Below are 23,117 nucleotides of genomic sequence, written 5' to 3'. Positions count from 1 at the left end.
TTGGAGGCAGAAGTCGAGGGCTCTTTGGCTGAAGAAGGGAGACAGCAATACCAAGTTCTTTCACCGTATGGCTAATGCTAGGAGAAAGGGAAATTTTATCAGTAGCATGACAGTTAAGGGTGTTCGGTTGGATAAAGAGGAGGAGCTTAAAGAAAGTATTGGTTCCTTCTTTAAATCCTTGTTTGAAGAATCTCGAGTGAGAAGACCTAATGTGGAGTCAGGTCTTTTTAAAACTCTTGACTCCTTGGATAATGAGATTTTGGAGGGGCAATTTTCGGAGAAGGAGGTTTCCAAAGCTTTCTCAAATTTGAGGGGAGATAAGGCGCCAGGGTCGGATGGTTTTAAGCTGGCGTTCTGGAAGTTTTGTTGGCCTATAGTTGGGGGGAAAGTGATGCAGATGTTTGAGGAGCTTCATGTGCAGAATGTTGTTTTTCGAAACCTTAATGCAACTTTTTTAGTGCTTATCCCGAAGAAAGAAGGGGCTAGTGATGTGCAGGATTTTAGGCCCATCAGTCTTATGGGGAGTCTTTATAAAATTATGGCCAAAGTCCTAGCAAATAGGTTGAAAAGAGTGATGGGAAAAGTGGTCTCATACAGTCAGAATGCGTTTGTGGGAGGGAGGCAGATTTTAGATGCAGTTTTGGTAGCTAATGAGCTTATAGACTCAAGGAAACGAAATGTCGGTGCAGGTTTAGTGTGTAAATTGGATATTGAAAAGACTTACGATCACGTAAACTGAAGGTTCCTTTTTTCAGTTTTGGAGAAAATGGGTTTTGGTCCCAAGTGGCAAAACTGGATTTTTTTCTGCATTTTAACTGTGAGAATGACAATTTTAGTGAATGGTACTCCCACAGATTTCTTCTCAACATTTAGAGGCCTAAGGCAGGGAGACCCACTCTCACCTTATCTGTTTGTGCTGACAATGGAAGCTTTTAGTAGCTTAATATCAAGAGCTGAGGAGAAAGGTTTCATTAAGGGCTTCAAAGTAATGGAGAGACGTGGAGAAAGGGTTTCAGTTTCCCATCTGTTGTTTGCAAATGACACTTTTCTTTTTTGCGAGGATAACAGGGACCAGTTGGATTTTTGGAAGTGGGTTGTGTATTGTTTTGAAGTGGTTTCAAGCCTAAAAATTAACATGCAAAAAAGTGAAATTATTCCAGTGGGGGGCGTGGAGGATATGGACAGAGCAGCTGCGGTTTTTGGGTGTAAAGTAGGGAATCTCCCTACTACTTATCTAGGTTTACCTCTTGGAGCCCCTCACAATTCGTGTAGAGTTTGGGATGTTGTAGAGGAAAGATTCAAGAGAAATTTGGCTACGTGGAAAAAACAATATCTTTCGAAGGGAGGTCGTCTTACTCTCATTAAGAGCACTCTCTCAAATATCCCCATCTATTTTATGTCGCTTTTTGTAATCCCAAGGAAAATGAGACTTAGATTGGAGAAAATTCAAATGGAGTTTTTGTGGGGAGACTTGGAGGAAAGAAGGAAGATTCACTTGGTAAGATGGACGGTTATTTGCAAAGATAAGAGGTATGGAGGGTTGGGGTTAAGGCATTTGAAGGATTTCAATCATGCTTTGCTCAGAAAATGGCTTTGGAGATTTCCTCTAGAGAGTGAGAGTTTTTGGAGGAAAGTCATTATTGGTAAATTTGGAGAGGAGGAAGGGGGCTAAACCACTAGAGAGGTGAGGGAGTCTCATGGGATGGGCCTTTGGAAAAACATTAGAAAGGGTTGAGAGGAGTTCTTTCTTAGAACTAGTATTCGTATTGGAAATGGCAGATGCACTAGATTTTGGTGGGACGTCTGGGTAGGAGATTCTAAGTTGAGGGATCTCTTCTCTTTCCTGTTCAGAATTGCAACGCATAATTCTACTGTAGTGGCTGATCTTTAAGGGAGACAAGGAGGTGGTGGCGGGGGTTGGGAGGTGCACTTTAGAAAATCCTTTCAAGATTGGGAATTGGAGAAGGTGACTCGTTTTCTGAATCATATTTCCGCAGTAAAGGTTCAAGAAAGGGAGGATTCTTTAGTTTGGATGATTGAGAGGAGGGAAAAGTTTAGTGTTAAATCTTATTATAGGTCTTTAAAGGATGAGAACAACCTTTTTTTTCTAGCCAAAGAGGTTTGGGGTTCGCATGCCCCTTTTAGAACTCGTTTTTTTTGCTTGGAAAGCAATTTGGGGCAAAATTTATATTGTTGATATGTTAGTGAGGAGGGGTTGGTCTATGGTTAATAGATGCATTCTTTGTAAAGAGAATGAGGAATCGGCGGACCACATCCTTATTCATTGCGGTAAGACAAGGGAGCTTTGGACTTTGCTGCTGTCTTCTTTTGGGGTGATGTGGGTGTTCCCGGCTTCAGTGAGAAATTTGTTTTTCAAATGGAAAATTAAGGGCCTAGGGAAGAAAATGAGGGCAGTTTGGAGACTGGCGCTTATATGTCTTTTTTGGTGCATTTGGGGAGAGCGAAACCGAAAAACGTTCCAAGAGGAAGAAATGTCAAATACGAGCTTGAGGAACCTCTTTTTTCAGTCTCTTCTTGAGTGGTCTAAACAGTTTCTGGATTTGGACTATCTCTCTTTTCTGAATTTTTTGGGTGATGGGATTGTTGTTTAGCTTTTTCCTCTCTAGGTTTTTTCCTTCTTTTGTGGCCTTGGGTTTGGCTTTCTTTGTATACTGTCTGTGTACGTAGGGAGCGCCCCCTGTTTAGGCGTGTTTTAATCAATTTTTCTCTTTTTCTATCAAAAAAAAAATTTAGTGATTCATTTACTCATGTGGTTATGCCTTGGATACTAGAATGGACTGTAAAACTTGTCAAAGCAGATCAATCATTTCAAATGAAGATCAGGAGGACTGACCTTTTTCAGTTAAATGCAGGTTGATACAGTTCTGGAGCTGCTTACTTGATTAATCATATGCCTTTAGAGGATTGAATTGTAAACCAACTGTAGAAGTCATATTCCATCTTCATGATTGTTTTTGAATTTTAAACCAACTGTACAAGTCATATTCCATCTTCATGATTGTTTTCTATTCCACTTTACCTATTTGGATGTAATTTACTTCTTGTTCAACTCAGTGGGAAAAATGTGCCTATCCCAATATTCTGCTATTCAAAACAGATTAAGTCTTAACCTCCAACAAGAAAAAAAATTATTAACAGGGATGTTAAATTTTTTGAGTTAAGACCCAACTTCCTTAGTTTTTTATGCCTCCTCATTGGGAAACCCTAAGGGAGAGATGTCACATGTTCATATTCCTCAGCTACCACTTCAGTCGATTCCTCCCCATATCCATTTCCTGCAGCCTCATCCTCAGGCTGATTCTTTGGAGAAAAGTAAAGATGAAATTGCTAGTAATGAAATATAGGTTTATACCAAGCATCCACATGAAAAGAAGCCATTGTAGAGGAGATAAGAGCTCTAAGAAAGGATAATAAGTTGGAGCCAATGCCCTTGAGACCTAGCTCAAGTGGTAAAGTGTCAGGATGGGTTCGTGGGAGGTTCCAAGTTCAAGTCCCAATGGAGACAAAAAAGGGAAAAAAATTACCTACAAAAAAAATGTTGGAGCTGATAATTTTCCAATGGATAAGAAGGTTTGGGGAAGTAATCAGGTGTTCATACTAAAGTATGAGGTTTATGGCTTTGTCAAGAGGTAGAAGGCTAGATTAGTGGCCAAGAACTTCCATTGGACCTATGATTTGATTTCAGGTTGATTCTTTGGAGAAAAGTAAAGATGAAGTTGCTAGTTAAGAAATATAGGTTTATACCAGGCGTCCACATGAAAAGAAGCCATTGTAGAGGAGATAAGAACTCTAAGAAAGAATAATAAGTCGTAGTTGATGCCCTTGAGACCTGGCCAAGTGGCAAAGGGTTGGGATGGGTTCATGGGAGGTTCCAGATTCAAGTCCCAATAGGGACACTAAAAAAAGGAAAAAAATTACCTATAAACAAAAGGTTGGAGCTGATATGGGTAAGAAGGTTTGGGGATGTAATCAGATCTTCATACAAAAGTATTTGGTTCATGGCTTTGTCAAGAGGTAGAAGGCTACATTGGTGGCCAAGAACTTCCATTTGACTTATGATTTGATTTTTTTTATCAAAAACAAATCATTTGATTTCATTGAAATAAAAGTATAAAGAAGGATAGGTGTATACTAGTCCAAAAGGCCAAATCTATCTACACAGGTCAAAATGGTCAAAACAACACTTGCTATAACTCAAGGAAATAGAAAATCTCATACAAAAGAAACCAAATATCTTGCACCACACTTCGCTAACACATCAGCTGCAAGATTGTTTCAGTGAGAAAAAAAAGGAGCATCCCAACTCTCAAGAAATATCAGTTAACTTAGTGCATCATGATCAAACTTTCATTGTCCTCATTCTTTTGAAGCCCATGATATGTCAATGTCATAATGACAGCTTTCCTAAGAGATTGGAGAGGCCCAAAGCTTTTGCCTTCAACAAACCCTCCAAAAGAGCTAGAATCTTTGCCTCAACCACTAAACCCAGACCAATAGATTTATAGAATGTTCCTACCATTCTATCAAAGCGGTCCTTGAGCAATCCTCCAAAACAACTTTGATTTGATTATGAAGAAACATTAGCACCAACAGCCAAGATGAACTTTACTCCCTAGAAACTTTTCTTTACCAGGCATCACAGTCAAAGCCCACCCCAAAATCAACTCAGCAAACATCTAGCCATGAATCTGAGGCTCTCCACACAGAATTTTCAATCACCCACAATGGCTCAGCTAGACTCTTCCTTGCAATTCTCCACTCTAGAAACCAACTTTTGGCAAAACCCACAAAAGGTAAAAGCCCAAAAAGACTTCTGCCCACCCAACAACTCCAAAACCAATCAAAACCATCCTGTGATCACAGAATATTTGTTCGGAAACCTCCTTGGCACCATATATTATTGCTATTTACTCTAGAAGAAATATCCCAGAGCATCAAAGCCAAGATGACCAGCCAAAACTACTTGCAATTTCCAAGAAAACAAAACAAAACATTTGCCCTCATCCAAAAACATAAACAAACCACATCATCCTTTTACATCTCCAATCTAAATAACCCACCTGTCTTCTTCTTTCAGGCTATGCACCATTGGTTCCTCTTCCTTCTGGATGAACCACTTCCCATAATCATCCACCTAGAAAAATGCTACTCAATATCTATGAAAAGGTACAGACTAACATTACCTTACCTTTCATAGGATACAGGTTGATATTATGTCCACCTCTTTTTTCCCCCTGCTCCTTATTCTATTTTCTGCTTTTCTTTACTTTATTTATATAACAATATAAAAAATGTACAATGATATTTGTCATTGTTGGACAGAAACCATATGCTCCATTAGATTGCTGAGAAGATGGAGGTTTAAAAAAAAAATATTTGGACCTTGCCATGTTGTCTTCTCAGCAACTAAATGAAGCATAAAATATTATTTAATATGAACTTCTTTCAGAGAAGTTTACTCATATAATGTCAATTATTGCCAAAAAATATGAGAAAACAAGTTGCCTGTAAGACGCTTCTCAAGCTTCTGTATATTCGCTGGTAATATGGTTGAACGGACAATGATCACTGCATTTTTGGCTAACCCTGCAATTCCATAAAAATAATACATTCTTTATATCAACCAAGTGACCAGCAATTATTTTAGATACTTTGTAGATGAGTTTCATATAAAAACCTCCTAAAGCACCCTCATCACTGAAAAATATGTTATTTATTTGATCTGCGTGCGATATCAATACGACCAAAGCTGAAACATCTGCATCCAAAGAAATAAAGGAAAACAATGGAGTCAACATAAGACATCAAACTCAGGCAAACACTACAGATCAGACATGCTTTCACAAATTTCAGATAATAATAATAGGAAGAAGAAGAAGAAAGGTAACTGCAAGAAGCAAGCTACACCATGAATAAAATGATTCTGATCTTTGAATTTACTCTGTATAAAGTTTTAAATGTCCTTTTGGGGCTTTATCATCCATAACTCCAGAGATGGAATTGACTGGAAGTTTATGCAAGTTTGTGCAAATTTAAAGCCAAAACTAGCAGCATATGAATTTTAAATTTTCATGGCCCTTCACTTGTGAATTTTCGGTGATGAAGGTCAAATTAGGTACACTAAAGTGGCACCTAATTAGCTGTCTTCTCAAAATTATAGGAATACTACAGAAAGATTAATGTTAAAGTGGAAATAGCTATTTTACTCATTGTCATCCACCAACTACAAGGCCTTAAATCTAGATATTGAAATACAGAGATATCAAGATAGACTAATCTTGTGAAGATTTCAGCTATTTTACTGAGATCTAAGAGCATAGACTGCCCCTACAAAATTTCCAAACCCCACTCCTCGGACATGACCCCCCTTTCATCTACTCCCCCACCTTGATGAGATATGAATCCATTTGACACAAAATCAACAAGCATGCATGTGAGAATTTTGAAAAAGAATTGAATAATATATAAAATAAAATAAAATAAAAAATCCAAGAAGCTATCAATTTATGCCAGGCCTTGTCAAGAACCACCTTTTTAAAATAGATGAACACCATGGCAACACCTTTGAGATTTTATCTAAAGCTTGCAGCCTTTTGGCTAAGTTCATGGAGGCTATCAATTCTATCTCAGGTTAAGAGCAAATGTCATAATAAGCATAAACAAATGTCACAATTTGCCACAAGCATAGGAAGACAGACATAGAACTTAGCAACTTCTATGGCTTCAATATCTATGATATACATTGCCATATTCTTGGATGAAGAAAAATTGGAAATTGCAACACCACAACTAATATTTCAACCATGTTGGGGCTCTTTCCACCAAAAATAATTGAAAACCCTCTAAATTTTTCCTTTTAGGCAAATTCTTCCTTTAGATATTCTATTTTAAGAATTTCTAACTATCATTGAAACAACAACAAATAATTCTTGAACTAAGAGACATTAGAAGCAACCTCAAATTTTATGTAGATCTAATCTCACTTATAAAAAAAATGTAGATCTGATATCAAGTGGGGTTACCCACATATCTTTGCATAAGATTGATAAATGATGATGCCTTTTGCAAAGAGCTATAAAGTTTTGGATGGTATAATTGGGAACATAGGGAACGTCTATAAAGTTTTTGATGGTTTATTATTTATGAAAAACCTAAAAATAGTTTTTTTTTTTTTTTTTTTTGATATTATTGAAAGACACAAATGCAAGAAGAATTGAAATACAGATTGTGAGTAGCATTTTTTTTCTTTCATGAAACCTTTTTTTTCTTTTTTTTACTTTTTTCAAAAAAAAAAAATAATTTACAAAACGAACCTTTAAAGGCAATAACAAATATATTTAATTAATTTCTAACCATCACATTTACAAAAACGCTTTTCTAGTTTCAAAGCTTCGAATATCGTAACGAGATATTGATTTGCATCAGAACAAAAGGTTGAATATAATCATTTGCGTGCATGGTGCAATTACCTTTCCCTGTCTCCAAAGGGGTAGTGCATCTAACTCCCCCCAACTTCAAAAACCCATCCATTAGAGGGCCAAATATCTGCAAATGAAATAATGCCAATCAAACATTGAACAACAATCAAAACAAAATCATCAGCTCATAAAAAAAATAACTAATCAAAATGACCGCCAAGCATTTAGTGAAGAAATGCAATGGAACTCATATATTTTTTTCTCCTTTTTGGGTAAATTACAGCCCCTCGCCTGAGATACAAATCAATGAAGCTTCTCTCTCATTTCAGAAAATCAAGCTCATAGGGTTTGACTACATGACCATCTCTTGCCATCCACTTGTTAACTAATGGATGGAAAGTAATATCAAAGATGAAATCAAATAAAAAAAATTTAAAATACCCAACTTATCTTTATCGAACCATGTCAGCCCTAAATTAACCCTTATATTTAATAGACAAATAAGAGTTTACTAAACAAGTGCCTAACAAAAGAAGGGGCATAGCCCAAGTATACAAGATGCACAGAAAGAACATCTGCAAAGGAGAAAAAAAAAACATTGTACAACACACTAACTTAGACTTAAACAACCAATGAAGTCCATCAAAGACCAAGAACTCACATCAAAAGACTTTCTAGAGAAAAAATATATAAACTAAAAAAATAAAAAATAAAAATGATTGTGGACCCGTGTTTCTCACAAAGTGGGAACGCAGGTGAAAAATGCGGGTCCACAGTGACAAAATGAGAGAGAGATAACTAAAAAAAATCCATTTTAAAGATTGAATCAAGTCTTCAAATATATTTCAATTTTGCTACTACCAAATGATCTAGAACAAGCACAAAATGTCATCTTACACTTCTTCTCAATGAACCTACCATGTCGTTCAATTGTTCTTCTTTGACAAACTGAGGAAGCACCCAAGAAAGGACCAAAAGAGAGAGAAAGAGAGTAAAAGATGCCAAAGGCTTCAATACATAGAACGCTTGGCTCCTCCCAAACTCAACAACCTAAGCCTCCTTAAGACATAGAAATGCTAAATAAAGAAGTGAAAGAGACACACATCTAAGAGTCTCCATGCTACACATCATTCCAAAACTTAGCTCTCCCACTAGTAACCATTGTCAAGAAAATCCTAGCATGAATTCTTAATCTAAAATCAATAGCTTCACCATCCCCCACTCTCTCACAAATTCTCAATCTAGAATCAATGACCTCATTACTCATTAGCAATAAAAACCATATCTAAAATTTTGTCCCCTCCTCAAAGTCATTTTGGAAGCTAAAAACCGCCTTTTCCATACTTTCTTCAACCTATTTATCAACACTTTCACTATCAGCTTGTATAGACTTCCAATCAAAATAGTAGGTTTAAAATCTCCTAAATCTTCCCTTTCCCCAACAAACATAAAAATGTAGCAACTAAACTTCTCAAAATTACATGTCCCATGAAACTCCCTAAAAGGCTTATCACCTCACCCTTGACTAAATTTCCAACAATTTTGCCAAAATGCCAAAAAGAATCAATCTGTCCCAAAAGCCTAATTCACCCTCTAGCCCAAAAACAATTGCAAGAACTTCCTCTTCAGAAAAGGGCCCTCCAAACCATCCAAATCAGCCCTATCTAAAGATTTGAAAGCAACTCCACCTATATTTGACTTCCAATTATCATTTCAAAAACAATTGCCTTCAAAACCAAATACAATCCATCCTTAACCTTCTCCAATGTGTTTCCTTCTATGATAGGGATTAGCCATACTATGAAAACACTTGGTGTTTTTATCACCCTCCTTAAGCCACAACCCAAATCAAGATCCTAATATCAGAATGTAATCCAAAATTAACCCTGTATGAAGCAACCAAACTAGCTTTAAATCAATCCTCGATGAAGCTCCAAATTAGGCCCTTAATCTCATAATTTAATCCTCAACCAAGCCCTATGTCAAGCAATCAAATTAACACTTACTACGGGTAGATCTAGTTGTGCAACAACCCAGAATTGAATAGGTTCATGGTCAACAATGTTTTCTTTCTCTCTTTTTTAAAGTACTTCAAATTAAACTATCGTCTCTCCATAAATAAAAATATTTTTAAAATAATATTAAAAAAAACTGAAGGAAAATTTTTAGGTTAAATTGTTTTACTTGGAATAGTTGATTAGCTAAGGGTTTTAAGGGATTTAGGGTTTTCAGATTCACAATGGATGATTTGGGTTTATGATTTTGGGGAGAAAAGGAAAAAGTAAGTTATGATTTAGTAGAGAAATATGGTCAAATATCGTACTCAGGTGCTCATTTAAAGGGATTTTTGTCTTTTCATTCCCCATTAAGAACCATAGGCGACAAAGTCAAAAATAGGAGCTCACCCTAAAATCAAATAATAGAGGAGTAGTTAGTATAACTAGGGCATACCTCAAGGAAGTGGAGAATAATTCACCCAATTCTTTTATAAGAAAATAAACAACATTATGGAATGATAAAAAGAGTAACCCTTCTAAAAGTGGGAAAACCCCAAAATATGAGTATACAAAAAGCATACCAAAAATAAATAAAAATAAACAGAAAACCTTAATGCTAAAGAGGGAAAAATGGCCCTTAAAGGCAATACCAACCAAGACTCCCCTCTTCACTAAGTGACATGCTTTGTTGCTTATTGATATAAACACCAATCCCATCTCCTCTTCTAATCTAACAAACTATCATCACCTTCATTTGGTGAGCATATCTGAAAGAGTCCCACCTCCTCTCACTAACTAACCAATGATAATAAAAGAGTCCATAATGTGATATGAAAAAAGAACCTTAATACAAGCTATTATTATGAATATTCTCACGACAATTCTGATTAATAGAAACATACGAGTGTGTGTAACTCGTACTATTCTAAATAAGTTTGATTTGTGATATTTATGCACCGACTTAAAGGGGTGGCATTACGATTTGCAAACTCCTTGCTTCAAAATATTTAGTAGTTTTCCCATTGGAATGCATCAAGTAAAAAATCAGCCATGCTCAGTTTCTCCTTGATGAAATGCTTATCAGCCCACATTAGGTTAAATTTATCACACTCTATTAATCAGTCACAACACAATAGATTACACAGTATAATAGCTACATTATTATCAAAAACTCAAAACCCAACTCCCCCATACTGATTCTTAATCGAAGGAGCTCAAAAACTCAGTCACCCAACACCCCAGATTCAGCTTCTAGATTGGATCTGGCAACAACAAACTGTTTGTCACAAGTTTTCCTCCTGCAAATGCATCAGAAAAGTGTCTCTTTTTAAAGGGGCTCAAAGAGATTCTTAAAAAGGAGGTTTTCTTATGTATATAGAGAGAGAGATATACATGTCATGGGGGAATACAGTCAGAGGAAGAGAAATTTTTACAGAAAGAGGGTATTCCAATGTAATTGGGGCTTTGGAAATAAAGAGCTCTAGGATGTAATCTCTTTCCACGATAATTAAAGTTTCTTGCCACCTTTACCCATGGACATAGGTTATACTCTGAACCACATAGATTTTATGTGCCTTATGATTGTGATTCTTATTCTCCCTAATCACTTTTTTTTATAGTGGTTCATAACAACAGAGTTCCTTTATTATGACAGAATGAGCAATACCGAGATTCTCATCAACTGAACTTACCTAATCTGAATCAATAAGCTACTCTACCCCAGGTAACCTTGTTTCCCAAATACAACTCTTCCAGTGACAGATGACAGGGATCAAAGAATCCTGAAGATTGATTTCTAGAGGGAAGATTAAGGTGTAAGGTGCATGAATAAACCCATAACACCTCACAGCATAGGCAATGACAGCCTAACATAAGACAACCAATTGCTTCCATACTAACAATTAGCGTCTCACAGCATCCAACAGAGCACTCCCACTATCCTCTCCTCACCTGTGGTTGCCTCAATAGGAGTATCAGTAGGACCGTAACCTAACATTCATGTCTCATAAAGAAAATCAAAATATTCTGCCTTCAACAAATGAAGATAGACTTTTCAGTTTGACACTCTGGGTAACTCGATAGCAAGGAAGTACTTCAGGTTTCCCAACTATTTTATCAGAGGCTCTTTGGCTACACCAGACTTCAGCCTGTGGATCTCCTCAGGAGCATCCCCAGCCATCACAATATCACCAGGATAGAAAATAAGTGATAAAACTATGCCTTAAACATGCTTAATGTAAAGTCTCATCTGCCTGTTTTTAATTGCACTAACACTTTCTGAAATCTCTCAAAACATGACCTAGGTAATTGTCTTAATCCAGAAATCCTTCTCCCTTTTTTTTTGGTTAAATATACACAGCATTCTTCAACCTGCACACTTTGCCTCTAGCGGAAGAAGGTGTAAAGCTACGAAGAAAATCCATATAAACTAGTTTATTTAATCATGTCTTGACATATGAGTCAAGACACTTTTTACAGCTAAGTAATTCTTTTTCCCCCTCTTCCTTTTATTTATTTGTTCATCTATTTTTCTGTTCTATCTGAACTAGAGCCAACTGTCATAAGCATAAGAATTGTGATAATGAAGCTTCCTGATCACCTCCAACAGGGAAATGCTGCCTCTACCAAAACAATTGCTTTAGCATCTAATTCTAGCATAAGATACATCTTTAGCATCCAATAACAACTGAGTAAAGAACATTTATGACAACATACTTCAGATTCCATAATTAATAAACTTGGGGCATGCAACAGAAGATCAGCAAGAGCATGCTGATATGTTGTGGGTCTTTGCAGGCAATTTACAAGTAATTCTTTCTCAGACATTTTCAAGAGCCAATTTCCTGTGACTCCAAATCTACCCCCACTGCTCTTCACATATGGAACAAGATGGCAAACATGACAATAGACTATCTCTCCAATAAATTCCCCAGATTGTTCTAATATAGGTTCATTCATGAATCAAATCTAGATTTAACTCCTGTAGACATGTATGCACCGACTTAATTAGAACACCAAATTTGAATCTTTCCTGCTAGTACTTTATTTTTTCGACAATAACTTCCTCTTACACGAAATCGCTGGATCTCACCCACCACAACTCCTTTACCAGCAAGCCACACCTCAGGGGCCCTACAATCATTTTGTTAACCTTGCAACCCACAAAATCTCCCGGAGACTGTACCAAACCCAGAATCAAACTCCACCTCCATCATCCATCAAAAGTCAATAAATTAGTGGCTAAAGGGAGGGCGAAAGACACAAAAGTCAATAAATTCATGAATCATCCCAGGTTTATATTTGATTGTATGGTAGAATACCCGCTATAGACACAACCCAACATGGAGGGCTATTCTATTTTCCTATTTGGATTACAATTCATACAAGGTTACAGATAAGGCTACCATGTTAGATTACCACAAACACCCAACACCCATCCTCACATTTCCATAATCATTCTAAAATTTCTTTCCAATTTTAGATTTCTCAACAACAAGCCCCATTACCCTCATAGATCTATTACAAATTCTTGAATCATCTCTCGTTCATATTTGATTGTGTAGTAGTATACCCACTATCAACACAATTCAAAATGGACGGTTATTCTATTTTCATAGAATGGTTATTCAATTCTTTTTCCTCTTTGGGTCATAATTCATATAAGATTACAGACATGGTTACCATGTTAGACTACCACAAACACCCAACACCCATCCCCACATGCGACCTCCCCTGCATCCGGATGAGGTGCAAACCAAACAAGGTAAAAGGTATACAGAATTTTAGACTCCCACTTACCCAAATAGCAAACCAAATATAAAAAACACATGTATGACAATGGCATGTGACATGAGGCCCATCCTGTCTCCTCTGGACCCCAAAACCAAAACCCCATTAAAAAAACCTTGAAGACCATCTTTTGTCACCAATTTCAAAAGAAACCCATAAAGAGATGATGTTGATGATCATGATGATGATTGCCATTACCAACAACAAGAAATGAACACCCAAAAAAAAAAAAAGATTACAACAACAGAGCTCCATTGCCTCATACCATAACTCCAATATCTACAAAATCCACGCGATCAAAAACAAGAAAAACAATATGGGAAAGAATGGATACAAGGGAAAAATAAAAAACATAAATAAATAAAAACCTCAAAGGCTTTAACAGCATAGCCGGCGCGAATGAGAGAAGCAGCCAACTCCAAACTCAAATCGTCCAACCCAACAAAACCCACCGCACCTGAAGAAGCCATTGCAGAAGCAATAAAGAGAAGCAAGAAGAAAACTCAGCCGCCGTTTGTAGTGTAACGGGGTTGATCTTGAAGCGTGAGGCTAAGGAGATGGATGGTCCAATATATATGGTATCCATAATGCCAGGCCTGTTTGGATATATAGAAAACGAATTTGTTCAATTCAAGAATCAAAAAGTGGATGTCAGAAGCATCAGTGTCGCCACGTCAGATTGCCACCTTTTTTTATGACCACCCTCCCAGTGTTCCAACTTTAATTTCCACGCCAAAACCATGTATTCACTCTTGCATATTTTTTATTTTATTTAATCCTCCGACAGCTCATATTATTTTTTTTTTTCCTTGTGTATTAAAAGAGTATTTAATCCATTCGGATATATTTCCTATTTTTATTTTTAAAACTAATAATTAATAAATATTAAAAAAAAAATATATCTTAATTTTAAAAAAAACGTACAAGTTTGAAATAGTATTTGAAGCCTAACAAACACCCATTAAACCCCTTAAATTTTGGTACGTGGGATGGTAAAAAAATATTTTGAAAAATTAATTTCTTGTATTTGATTTTATCAAAAAATAATAAAATATAAATGATAGATGATAATAATAACGTTCAGCTTTGGATGAGATCTTTGAGCACTTAAGTCGTAGCAATAGCTTGTTAGACCTTTAAATGTTGAGGTTTGATTTTTATTTATTTTTAATAAAATTTAAATTTACAAAAAATAAAATTATAATTTTAATATTTTTTATTAATAAATAATAATTTTGGATATTTTTTTAAAATTAGTACCTATATATGGATAATCTCTAGCCAAGTGGGCTGATCCCTATTCATTTATTTATTGAAAATATTTGGAAAAAAAAGTAAGGCAAATTTTGAAGGATAAGATATGATAAAGTTTTTGACAGAGGAGAAAAAATCATGTCCACGTGTTTGAAATTCACATTATTTTGGTAAATTTATATTTTATTTTAAATATTTTTTCTCACCACAATTTGTAGGAGGTAAATTTGTGATGTGATGTGCAATATGTCTTCACCTAATATATTTTGCATTATTATTTATATATATAAAGCAATTACAACTATTATTTTCAATATTTATTATTTAATAAAGAAAAATTATGACATGTCCTTTTCAGTTGCCACATCACCTCCCAGGATGGATGGTAATAAAATAAAATAAAATGAAAATTGAGAATAAAATAAGAAATAATTGATGAAGTGCATTAAAAAGAGCCACATTAAATATTAAATATTACTGTTATTTTGTTTTTATTTTGGATAAATTATAAAAACCATTTTATATTTTCACTCATGTAATATGCTCAAACATTAAATAAGTCATTTTATTAAAAAATTACATTTACATGAATTTTATACTATGTGTTTAATAATATTCAATTTGCATGCATATTTCGGGGCAAATTAATGATGTATTTGACATTTAAGTATGATATTTAGGGTTGGTATTACTTAAAAGAATTAAAAAGTTAAGAGTGTGTTTAATAGTATTTTTAATTAAAGTGTTTTTTTATAAATATTTTTAGAAAAATTAAAGTATACTTATCATGTGATTTAAAAATAGTTTTTTATTTTAAAATTTCTTAAAACATTGTTTGATGTTCCTTTCTATAAATAAATTTTAAAAATAAAGTGAAATAGATAACAAATTTTAAATGATAAGTAGAAATTGTCTACATCAATTTTTAAAAATAAAATGAAAATATCGTATGTTTATCCATGTTTTCTAAAAAAAATATTTTAAAAAAATTATTTGTAAGTTAAAAAAATAAAAATTAAGTTTTTCTTCACAAAAATGTTATAGTAATTTTTTAATATTATAAATAATTTTTTCAAAATACTTTTTAGATTAAAAATGATTTTTAGAATCATTCAAATAAAGTTCATATTTTTTATAAAATAAATATTATATTTCTTTTATATTTAATTTACTATTATTTTATGCTTTTAAAAACAACAAAAATTATATAAAAAATGAATTATTATTTTGCTTTTACTATTAGAAAAGTTGATAGACGTCCTAAACATTCTCTTCTTCATCACGATTTTCTCCTCCATCATGATTCTTTTCAAGATTCCACGACAAAAAATTATTTTTAAAATTATCTTTAGTCATATTATATTTATTAAAAATAAAAAACAAAAAACAAAAAAAAAAATTGTTTTTATGTTTCACCTACCTTACCTAATGTATTTGGCATTGTTAAAAATAAAAACAAAAACAAACTTTTTAATAATTATTTTATACATTTTATTTTAGAAAATGAAAAAAGTATTAAAAAAAAAAGTTGAAATGAACGATGGGAGTAAAACAAGAAAACAAAAAAAAAATTAAAAAAAAAGGACTAAATTATTGAAAAGAAGAAAAAGGGTCCCCCTCTATTTTGTTTTTTTATTTATTATATTACTACCCTACAAAATTACTTGATTAACCCCACCCATTGCCCTATTTTACTCCAACATCCAAATTTATCAATTTTACAGAAGAAAAAAAAAATAACTATAAAGAAAATTGTAAAAATATGTTATTTATTATTAAACAAGAATTGGTTTGATAATCATCTAAAAAACGCTTGTACCTTAAAAATAGTTTTTTTAAAAAAATTAAATAGGTATTTGATAAATCAATTTAATAACTTAAAATGATTCAATAACTTAATTTAAGTTATTAAATAAATTAAATATATTTGATAAAATAGTTTAATGATATGATTTAAAATAAAATTGAATTTTAAAAAGTAAAAAAAATAATTTATTTATTTTTAAATTCACATATTCATTTTACTTTTTTACTTTTATTCATTATAATTATCTTTATAATTTTTTTTTGTTACTTCATTATTTTTATTGTTACTAAACTTCTTTTACCATAATTATAATTTATGGTGATAAATAAATCTATTTTATGATTTAAAATAAATTTTAAATTAATTTTATCAAATAATCTTAATATTTAAAGTAAAAAAATTAAATTATAAGTTTTAAATGAATAATTTAAGTATATTTTAACTTAAAACCAACTTAATTTATTAAGAAATATATATTAATATCAAACACTTTTAACAAAATCTGAAAAATCATTTATAATGTTATAAAATCACTTACGGTATTAAAAAATCATTTATAATATTTTCTAAAAAAATGTTTTTCAAATAAAAATATTGTGAAACGTAGTTTAACTAGTTTAATTATGTGTTACATTTTAAATAAAATATAGAAACTCATATAAAAAAAATTAGATTATATTTATTAAAATTATTATAGAAATTTAGGGTTAAATCACATTAATTTATTAATTAAAACTGGGCAATAAGTAATGATTTTAAATAATTTTATTAATTAGGATGACGTGGAAAATATACAAGAAGGAGGAAATTAGGCAAGTTTGTGCTTATCCATTTTATTCATTTCCAATAAATGTTTTGTGGCTTTTGTCCTTTTGTTTGGGACCCCTTGCCCTTTGTTGGGACTCCTTGTCCTCCAAAATCCTAACTTTCAGCCACCAACCGTGACCAAATCTTTTCAAATCATTAGTTTACTTGTAAACATCAACTTCTCTTCCCTTCGAATTTCAATCATTGACCAAGCATCATCCTAATCCTTAAAATCATCCTCTATATATATGTTATTGTCTAAGTGACCTATTTCACAACATTTTAAAAATTGTTATCAAAAAATAATTTTTTAAAACAATAGTTTTCTCGACTAATTTTATATAAAACATGCATTTATATACTATAAAAAAATTCAAAATATTGTTCATGATTTTTATTATTCCTTCATAACAAAATCTTTAAAAAAAACTAATTTTAAGAATAAAAAAATATTATTTAAAAATGGTTCCTGAGTAGTGTAGAAGAAAAAATGTTTTGATAAGAAAGTTAAAAGACGTTGACACATGCATAATTTTATATGTCTATATATATATATATAAATTAAGGGTAATAAAAGTTTTTGAGATAGATTTGTGAAACATGTTTTCTAAACTGATTTTCAAGAATATATTGTTTTTAAAAACTGCTTAGGAAAGTTGAAAACGGTGACACATGTATAATTTCATATGCCTGTATTTATATCTTAATAAAAAAGTAAAGGGAAAGAAAAGATTGATAGGAGTAGTCAAGATCCGCAAAGAAAAAAATATTTGATAAAGGGAGTATCTTCTTTGTATAGATTAAAATTTGGATTTGGATCATTGAAATTTTTTGGATTATTAAACAAGGGCTCGGATATATAGACTTTGGTACAAACAATTAAAATTAATGCATAAAATAATAAGATCAAGATGCAAGTAAATGAAATTAAGGTATAACGAGATATCATAAGATATGAGATAGTAAAAGAGAGATGACAATGAGATATAATTTCTTTGCATCCATGTCTATTGAAACGAATTTGATTTTTCTTTTTTTTAATTTAAGTGGTGTTTGTTTTAATTTTTTTTTTAATGAAAGCTATTTGCTTTCAGATTTTAAATTATTTATTATTTATTTATTGTTAACTTATTGTTTATTTCTTAAACTTTTTTATTAGATAAAAAAAAAATCAAAATATCAAACTTTTTATTTTTTATTATATGTTCATTTTTTTTTTACTTTTTTTTATACTCAATATAAATGAAATATTAAAAAAAAATAAACACCTTAAGACTTAACACTATTAATTCTTATTTAGTTTTAAGTTCTATTTAAAAATAAAAATAAAAAACATAACCTTCATTTTTTAATTTTTAAAACATATTATTATATTAAAATAAATATATTTAATAAATAAATAATTATTATATTTTTTATGATTTATTTTATTAAAAGTAGTTTTTTATTGTTATAGGTTGGAGAAATTCTTGTATCAACCTCGTGTGATTTAAATATTTTATTAAAATAAAGGTAAAAACCACTTTTGGTGTTTTTCTTAATAAATAACGCTTCTAAAAATACTTTGAGATAAAACATTTCTATTAAAAAATTTGCATTTTAAGTAATTTAATTATGAGTTACATTTAAAATAAAATATAGAAATTTATATAAAAAATTAGAAAATTAATGTTTTATTTATTAAAATTATTATAGAAATTTAGTGTTAAACCACATTATTTTATTAATTAAACTAATGTAGAATAAGTAATACCAACAAATAATTTAAAATAATTTTATTAATTAGAATAATGTGGAAATATAAAAGTGGGGTGAAATTAGGCAAGTTCGTCCTTATCCAAGGGATATTTGGACGTATGTGCTTTTGTTGGGACCCCTTGACTTGCCCTTTGTTGGGACTCCTTGGCCTACAAAAATCCTAACTTTCAGCAACCATCCGTGGCCAAATCTTTCCAAATCATTAGTTTACTTGCAAAACATCAACTTCTCTTCCCTTCGAATTTCAATCATTTTGTCAAGCATCATCCTAATCTCCAAAATGATCCTAAATTGTATTCATAAAATTATTAAATTCATGAAACTATATATATATATATTGCTTAAGTGACCTATTTTGGAATATTTTAAAAATTGTTATCAAAAATTAATTTTTGAGAATTTTATTTTTAAAACTATAGTTGTATCCATATATGAAACATGTATTTATGTAGGATATAAAATTGTTCAAAATGCTTTTAATGTTTTTTATTATTCTTTAGTCACAAAATCTCCAAAAAAAAATATATTTTTAAGAATAAAAAAAAAGTTTTTAAAAATGTTTCCTGAAAGCAGCAAAAAGAAAAAATTGCCTCGATAAGGGAGTTGAAGTTGCTCACACATGCATAATTTCATCCGCCTATATGTATATATATTAATAAAAAAAAATAAAGGGTAATAGTTTTTTTTAATATAAATCTTTTAAACATGTTTTCTAAACTATTTTCAAGAATAAAATTATTGTTTTTAAAAATTGCTTTAAAAATAACAAAGAAAAAAATATTTGAATAAGGGAGTTGATGGGGAACAACTGACCTTTAACCTCTAAAATTCAAGGTATTTGATTTAGTGATGGCTAAATATAATATAATATGGATTTTGGACGTCACAAATAAAATTAATATATACAATAATGAGATCAAGATAGAGTAAATGAAATTAAGGTATAACAAGATGACACATGATATGATATAATAAGAGAGAGGTGACAATAAGATAGATTTTTTTGGGCATCCATCTCTATTAGAATGAATTTGAAATTCTTTTTGAAATTTAGGTGGTATTTGTTATTTTATTTTTTTCCCAAAAAAAAGAAGAAAGAAGTTGCTTTCAAACTCCAAAATGACTGTCTTTTAACCTTTGTTAATTTATTATTTATTTTAAAAAATTTATAATTGAATAAAAAAACCAAAATATTTGATTTTTTAAAATACGAAAAGTAATGTATTGGTTTTCTTTATTTCTTCATTCCTGAATAAATTAAAATATTTAAAAAAAACATATTAATATTTAATACTATTAACCATTATTTAATTTTAAATTATATTTTGAATTAGAAAAACTCCATACTCTAAAATTTTTCAAAATTTAAAGTAAATATATTTAATAAATAATTAATTATTTTAATTTCTTGCGACTTATTTTATTAAAAAGTAGTCTTTTATTGTTATATGCATGAGAAATATAAAATAAGTTTTAGTTAGGATAGATTTAGGCAAAATATAAATAAAAAATTTTTTAGGTAGGAGGCAGGTGGATTTGAAAGGAAAAAATAAAATTGAGAACAGCAAAATGGTAATGAGAAGGTCGACGTGCATGGGTGGGGTAAGCTTTGGACGAAGTAGACAACGCTTTTAATTTGGTGATGGTTTCGTGCACGAGTCTAATCCCCCACGTCACTATCAGTGTGTACGGACTCACCAATCCTAGTAGTCATGAAATTCAAATGTCAGAATTCATTATTTTGTAATTAAATCTTATTGTTTTATAAAATTTATTATTAAACTACTCTTGTATTTGATGTGCTCTAAATCAAAACTTATTAAATGCCTAAAATCCAATTCGTTGACATATTCTCAACCCCCAAGTTATAAATGTAACTATAAAATGAGAACCGAAATATTTCCACACCACAAATACCTTAATCTTTATTTTCAAGTATATATATATTTGATAGGGAGTAAGCAAGTGAGAATTTTTATTTTTAATAATTTTATAATGATAGTTTTTTTTTGATCTTTTGTAGTATGTAGCTCATATTCAGGGAAAGACATATATAAAAAAAATGAGCAAATATCGGAGTGGAGTAGAGTGGAACAATTGCATTTGTCATTCAAACTTATATTTTTATTGTTAAGGACAAATGATAGTGATACGGTTCAGGGATATCTTTGGAATTTCGTTACCCGAGAATTAGTATAAATATCATTTTATGTAACATTAATTTGATATATAGTGAAATCGTTGCACTAGCTAGGAATAGTTGCATGAAAATCAATAGGATCGAATCATGTTAATCCACTTAAGCATCCAAACATAACTTCAATATATTATATTTATAGTCTTGTGTTTATTTTATTTTATTACCATTTTTTTAATAAAAAAATCGAAAATCAAGTCCACCAAGATAATTAGGTTATGAAACGTGTGAGATTGACCATTAATTATATACGTATTTCCTTTTATGGCATGATCTTTATCCATAAAATTCAATATATAATAATATGGTAATATAACATTAAATTTCACATAGAATATATAAATAAAAAAATTATAAAATGTTTTTGAGGTGGGAGTCACGTATCTTTCCAAGAAGAGTGATAATTTTGATGAAGATTATCTTTTGTTGATAAGGATATGATTCATATGATGTGTGTATGTGTTGGGTGGTTTTGTTTGTGATCAAATGACAATTTCGTGAACAAATTTAATTGCAACGTCATCATGATGTGTAATCAATAGGTTGTTGACTATGCATGTGTGAAAAACGTAACTCTTTCTAATGTGCATGGACCCATCACTTTAGGAAAAAACCATAAGAAAAATGCTTGATTTTTTTTTCTTCTTAAAATTGGATTTGAATTCTATTCACCGACACATCGAATCTTTGAAGTAATTCTTGTTTTCTTTGCTATAGTATCGCTTGTAAGCTCGAGAATTGATTACTTAAATGATAATAATTTAAGTTTATTTCAACATTTTAAATAGAAATTCAGTCAAATCAATTTTAAAATCATTATCTCATCGGTTCTAAATCTAACTCATATAAAAAAAATGAGTTGTCAAATATCTAATTTTTATGAAAAGAAAAACACTCTTAACCCGCTTTTAAAATCATTCCCAAACAGATTCTAAACCTACTCCATCGAATCATCTATAAAAAAAAATGATAAAACTTATGTAAAGAACAATAAGAGCAAAATATGTACGAAAATGATATCGATTATAGATTTCAAAAGAATAAGTTATCTTTTCTCATTGGTAATCAAAATCCCATATAGAAAAACCATCACTTGATACCACACCATAGGACAACCCAATGAATGATGAAAGACAATTGGAAGGTGAATACAATGAGTTATGTACAAACAAGCAAACAACTACACTTGAAAAACACCCATGAACAAAAACAAAGGGGGGCTCTCCAAGTTGCCAAGGCTGACCAGGAACCTTCACGTTTTCCCCCAAAAAGGGGGGGAGGAAAGCACTCGGAAGTTTCACGAATGATAATTAAAAAAAGAAAGTGAAGAAAAATATTATATCTGCAAGAGATAAGATTGGAATCTTGCTGGCATGAATAGACTCTTTGCTTTGGACTATGTATATAAGTTAATGCATCTCCAACTTGTAGTTCATTCAAGTTGAAGCCAGCTTTATACATATTGGCTATGAGCAACTGAGCAAGTTGAGCCCTACTTTGCCTTTCTTTGTCTTTACTTCATAAAAGGTACTAAAAAAATTCTCATGCTTGATGATGACTAACAAATAAAGAGAGCAAAAGGAAATAATAAAGGGCCTTTTTATGGTATACAAAAGCCATTTTTTCTCATGATTTAAAAGGTCGCATGGTTATATAGACCTTTTTTTTATTTTTTATTTTTTTATAATTTGATAATGGTTTTAATTTTTTAATATTTTATTTAATAATATAGATTTAATTATGTGTATATTTATTTATATTATTCTATTTTTTTTTAGAATAATTTTCAGACATATTCTTAATTTTCTATTTGACATTTGTCTAGAAAAACACAAAATAATATAATCATGATTTCCATATAGGACAAGCCTTTTGAGCAATCTTGGTTTGGGCTTGGGCTCGGGCTGGGTTCTAGCTGGCTTTAGATTGGTTAATACCAGCTTTGGGCCGGAACTTGGGCTTCAAATTGAGGTTTTGAACTAACCTAGATTTTTGGTTTAGGAATTTAGCAAGGGGATTGTTGATGAACAAGTATTTAAGTCCCTCAACAGGATGTTTAGGGATGGGTT

At 31.4% G+C, this 23,117-nt stretch overlaps 1 protein-coding gene across 2 annotated transcripts in view; it reads right to left on the bottom strand.

Annotated features, from left to right (window-relative positions):
* LOC100262718 (uncharacterized) overlaps window positions 1-13,812 on the bottom strand; it is a 37,047-nt gene extending 23,235 nt beyond the window's left edge. Inside the window, exons 1-4 of one of the 2 annotated variants that reach the window (XM_010665393.3) lie at window positions 13,594-13,812; window positions 7,491-7,566; window positions 5,699-5,779; window positions 5,527-5,607 (exon numbers count right to left, since the gene is read on the bottom strand). In XM_010665393.3, coding sequence (XP_010663695.1) covers window positions 5,527-5,607; window positions 5,699-5,779; window positions 7,491-7,566; window positions 13,594-13,695 — 340 coding nt within the window. In that variant the 5' untranslated portion in view covers window positions 13,696-13,812. Of the gene's footprint in view, window positions 1-5,526; window positions 5,608-5,698; window positions 5,780-7,490; window positions 7,567-12,151; window positions 12,308-13,593 lie in introns of those variants that run through there. The other variant, XM_010665392.3, reaches the window with a different exon arrangement.
* Window positions 13,813-23,117: the final 9,305 nt, after the last annotated feature.

This window comes from Vitis vinifera, chromosome 17 (assembly GCF_030704535.1).
Source record: "Vitis vinifera cultivar Pinot Noir 40024 chromosome 17, ASM3070453v1".
NCBI lineage: Eukaryota > Viridiplantae > Streptophyta > Magnoliopsida > Vitales > Vitaceae > Vitis > Vitis vinifera.
The sequence above is the reverse complement of the archived record's forward strand: the minus strand, read 5'-3'. Positions and strand labels throughout refer to the sequence as shown.